At 43.4% G+C, this 2,280-nt stretch overlaps 1 protein-coding gene across 4 annotated transcripts in view; it reads left to right on the plus strand.

The window, feature by feature from the left end:
• LOC119220420 (carbonic anhydrase-related protein 10-like) overlaps positions 1-2,280 on the plus strand; it is a 57,766-nt gene extending 55,486 nt beyond the window's left edge. The window contains exons 9-10 of one of the 4 annotated variants that reach the window (XR_005120591.2): positions 1,139-1,379; positions 1,796-2,277. Coding sequence is in view for 3 of the 4 variants with exons in the window: in XM_037476444.2 (XP_037332341.1) it covers positions 1,139-1,169 (31 nt within the window). In the remaining variant the exon portion in view is untranslated. Of the gene's footprint in view, positions 1-1,138 lie in introns of all 4 variants that reach the window. The other 3 variants (XM_037476444.2, XM_037476443.2, XM_037476442.2) reach the window with 3 other exon arrangements.

Genomic DNA, 2,280 nt, shown 5'->3' on the forward strand with positions numbered 1-2,280 from the left:
GGTCCGTGCGTGAAGTAAAAAAACTAAAAACTTGTTCGAGCCAAATGGCCGACAGGCAGAGACGCAACGCGAGACGCATTCTTAAGAACCACGTCTTAATAAACCCCACGTTTACCTAAACTCTACTAATTAACAACAACCGAAGTAAAAAAAAAAAAATTTGAAGCCGAAGAAATCCTTTAAATTTATGGCGAAAGACCCGTGAACCTGACGACAGAGAGGGAGAGAGAGAGCTGTTCACTTCTCAGTGTTCTGTGTGTGAGCCGAGCGGGACACAGCAACACAAACAGTATGTGTGTAGGGGAGGGGCGCTGTGACTACCAGCCAATCACAGAACGCAGACACAGACAGCTACTGACAGACAGCTGATAAAGGAGTTATACTTAAATATTGTTTGGGGTTGTTAATTCATCTCTTCAACATTACTCTGGAAACATATTTTCTTATTTGGAGGTCTTCACAGAGCCAGTACCTCAGAGGTCACCATATCTGACAAGCAGCAGCCGTCAGAATGTGTGACCATGAGGCTAATTGCGAGCAAGGTTACCCTAAATATGTAGTTCTTTCTTTTGCGCCGTTTGCGTAGGCGCTCTTAAGTTTACGCCGTTTGCGTTGTCGCTCTTCTTCGCCCTCCATTGTCTAGCACGCACGAGCAGACGATGTGAAACAGCGGCCCTCTGCGGTCACAGGTTCTGATGGGTCACAGATTTTGGTGTAACACCGGACCCGCTAATTGAACGCTTTGCTTCGCTTCAGCTACACGCTAAAATGACAGCTGACAGCCAACAGAGGAGGAGAACACTTTTAAAGAGATTGACAGCGACAACGTGATTGGCTTAAGGAAACCGTGTGTAGAATCTGATTGGTTACTGAAATGTGCACGCCTCCCAATCAGCTGATGGAGTAATAACAAAGGAGGCGAACAGAGTCGTCCTTCCTCGTTGTTGTCTTCCTGACTGAACTTGCGCTTAAGCTACATTTAACTAGTGGTTATAATTAAATGTTGTGTTGTAGTTATCGCTACTCATGGACATGCTTTGTCTTTGTCTCTCGCTTTGTCTTTTTTACAATGGCACACCTTTACTGTTTTATTTTATACTTTCAGCACTAGTCATGTAATTTTCTTTTTTTCCCTCAGTAAATCAGTGGCTCCTGAAATAGAAGATTGAATGGACCGAAGAGCTGGGCTAACTGTTCGACTAGAGCGGAATGGGACAAAGAAATGTAAAAAAAACTGTGCTAAAGGCAGCCAAACTAAACGGATCGCAGCTCAACTGACCGGACTTCAAACCATCCTCTGTGCTGGCTTACCACGCCTCTGCAGAGCAAAGCCAACTGGTAGGCCAGCCGGTGGGCGTACGGACCTGACTGAGTCAAAGGTGTGAAAAAAGGCCATGTCAATATCTAATTATGGTTACATGGTTTGGGTACAGATTATCCGCTTATGTGAAGAATAAGAACAGAATGCTTGACAGACGTAGCAACAGTCATTAGGGGGGATGGGGCTTAGTTAGGTCAAGAGTTACTTCTTCTTCTGAGTTTTTATCTACGGTGGAAATGCACTTATTGTAAGTCGCTTTGGATAAAGGCGTCAGCTAAATAACATGTAATGTAAAGAATTATGTGATTAGATGTAACCGGAATAAAGCAAGGTTAATATTGAAGTTAGCCAGCAGAAGCAAGGTGTCCATGGTCTAATGTGCTTAAAGAATAATAATTACTCTAAATCAGTGTTTCTCAACTGGTGGGACCGACAGAAAAAAAAAAAAAGTAATCCTGTGCTTTTATTTTGAAGGGACAGCGGAGTGTCAGGTTTTTTTTCGGCTCGCCCATCCATGTTTTCAGGCACCGCGACCGCTAGCACCCCCCCTGTTGACCGGACGATTTGGGTCGCGGCTTGTCATTGAGGGGTGATGGGTAGGTCCCGGAGCCAGACAAGTTGAGAACCACTGCTCTAAATGCTTTCGTGGGAATTCTGTAATGATGATTTAAATGTTTCATCATGAACTAAATTACATTTCATGGCCATTCATTCACATCTATTCAAAACATTCATGGAATTTGACTGTCTAAGGTACTGCAAGAGGCTGTTTTGATACACAGTCGTACCTTCATCCATTACACCACCATTATAGGTCTGGCACACAGCGGATTAGCGGATTTTACCTTTACATTCTGAAATAAAGTGTTCCTAACATTGTGTTCTCTGATTATGTTTCACTATAAACAACCAATCAGTTGTTACTAGAGATGAGCGAGTACAGCATTATCTGTATCTGT

The sequence above is a fragment of the Pungitius pungitius genome, chromosome 12 (assembly GCF_949316345.1).
Source record: "Pungitius pungitius chromosome 12, fPunPun2.1, whole genome shotgun sequence".
NCBI classification, from domain to species: domain Eukaryota; kingdom Metazoa; phylum Chordata; class Actinopteri; order Perciformes; family Gasterosteidae; genus Pungitius; species Pungitius pungitius.